At 48.5% G+C, this 1,902-nt stretch overlaps 1 protein-coding gene across 1 annotated transcript; it reads left to right on the top strand.

The window, feature by feature from the left end:
- Positions 1–6: 6 nt before the first annotated feature.
- Positions 7–1,652, top strand: LOC114615819 (protocadherin beta-8). Its single transcript, XM_028761429.1, has one exon. It carries the CDS (start codon positions 140–142, stop codon positions 1,532–1,534), a length of 1,395 nt encoding a protein of 464 aa, XP_028617262.1. The 5' UTR covers positions 7–139; the 3' UTR covers positions 1,535–1,652.
- The last annotated feature ends 250 nt before the right edge of the window (positions 1,653–1,902 follow it).

Raw genomic sequence — 1,902 nt, forward strand, 5'->3', positions numbered from 1 at the left:
AGATGCTGGCATACATGGCAATGTAGCCTATTCTCTGTTTCAAGGCAATGGAGTATCTCAACCATTTGTAATAGATGAAGCCACAGGAGAAATTCGTCTTAAAGGGGCATTGGATTTTGAGACAACTCCATATTATAACATGGAAATTGTAGCCAGAGACAGTGGAGGTCTTTCAGGAAAATGCACTGTAGCTATACAGGTGTTGGATGTGAACGACAATGCCCCTAAACTCACCATATCTTCTCTCACTAATTCCATCCCAGAAAATGCTCCTGAGGCTGTAGTTGCTGTTTTCAGTGTCTCTGACCCAGATTCTGGGGAAAATGGAAGGATGGTTTGTTCTATTCAGAATGAACTTCCATTTCTTTTAAAACCCACATTCAAGAACTTTTACACCTTAGTGACGGAGAGACCTCTGGACAGAGAGAGCAGAGCTGAGTACAATATCACCATCACTGTCTCCGATCTGGGCACACCCAAGCTCACAATCCAGCACACCATAACAGTGCAGGTGTCTGACATCAACGATAATGCTCCCGCCTTCACCCAAACCTCCTACACCCTGTTTGTTCACGAGAATAACAGCCCTGCCCTGCACATAGGCACCATCAGCGCCACAGACCCAGACTCTGGCTCCAATGGCCTTATTATCTATTCGCTGCTGCCGCCCCACGACCCACAGCTGCCCCTCGCCTCGCTCATCTCCATCAACTCAGACAATGGTCAACTGTTTGCACTCAGGGCACTGGACTATGAGACCCTGCAGACCTTCGAGTTCCATGTGAGCGCCACAGACCGAGGCTCACCCGCGCTCAGCAGCCAGGCTCTGGTGCACGTGGTGGTGATGGATGACAATGACAACGCGCCCTTCGTGCTCTACCCAATGCAGAACGCCTCAGCACCCTGCACCGAACTACTGCCCAGAGCGGCAGAGCCCGGATACCTGGTTACCAAGGTGGTGGCAGTGGACTCTGACTCTGGTCAGAATGCCTGGCTGTCGTTCCAGTTGCTGAAGGCCACTGAACCCGGGCTGTTCAGCGTGTGGGCGCACAATGGCGAGGTGCGCACCACCAGGCTGCTGAGCGAGCGCGATGTGCCCAAGCACAGGCTGGTGCTGGTAGTCAAGGACAATGGAGAGCCTCCGCGCTCTGTCAGTGTCATGTTGCATGTGCTGCTGGTGGATGGCTTTTCCCAGCCCTACCTACCTCTGCCAGAGGTGGCGCTCAACCCCACACAGCAAGAAGACATGCTCACACTTTATCTGGTTATTGCTTTGGCTTCTGTGTCTTCACTTTTCTTCTTGTCTGTGCTGCTGTTTGTGGGGGTGAGGTTGTGCAAGAAGGCAAGGGAGGCTTCTCTGGGTGATTGCTCTATTCCTGAGGGACACTTTCCTGGCCACCTGGTGGACGTCAGCGGTACGGGGACCCTGTCCCAGAGCTACCATTATGACGTCTGTCTGGCTGAGGACTTTGGGACCTCAGATTTCAAGTTCATGAACCCCATTATTCCCACTAGTCTCCTTCAGGACTCCTAGCTAAACCTCAGTGTCAGGAAGACCTACGATTCTATAAGTGAATCAAAATGAGTGTCTTGGTTATTATTTTTCTTTTGCATTCTATAATTTTTCCTTGAGACAATATATTTCTATGCTGCTTTTAGCTTCTTTTGATCAATTCAATCCTAATGCATTATTTTCTTTCACTAATTCGAGAAGGGAATAAGTAACTTTGTTGTGTTTCTATGGTCATCTGAAATACCGTTCTTAGGAATAATTTCTTCCTCTGCTTTTATGACTGTATTTTGAAATCTACCCCCTTCAAATTGTATCGTGTTGACGCTATGCATATACCTTTCTAGGTAGTATTCACTTTGATTTTCACTTTCATTGCTGTGTTTTAACTG

Source organism: Grammomys surdaster, unplaced genomic scaffold (genome assembly GCF_004785775.1).
Source record: "Grammomys surdaster isolate TR1022 unplaced genomic scaffold, NIH_TR_1.0 158477, whole genome shotgun sequence".
NCBI lineage: Eukaryota > Metazoa > Chordata > Mammalia > Rodentia > Muridae > Grammomys > Grammomys surdaster.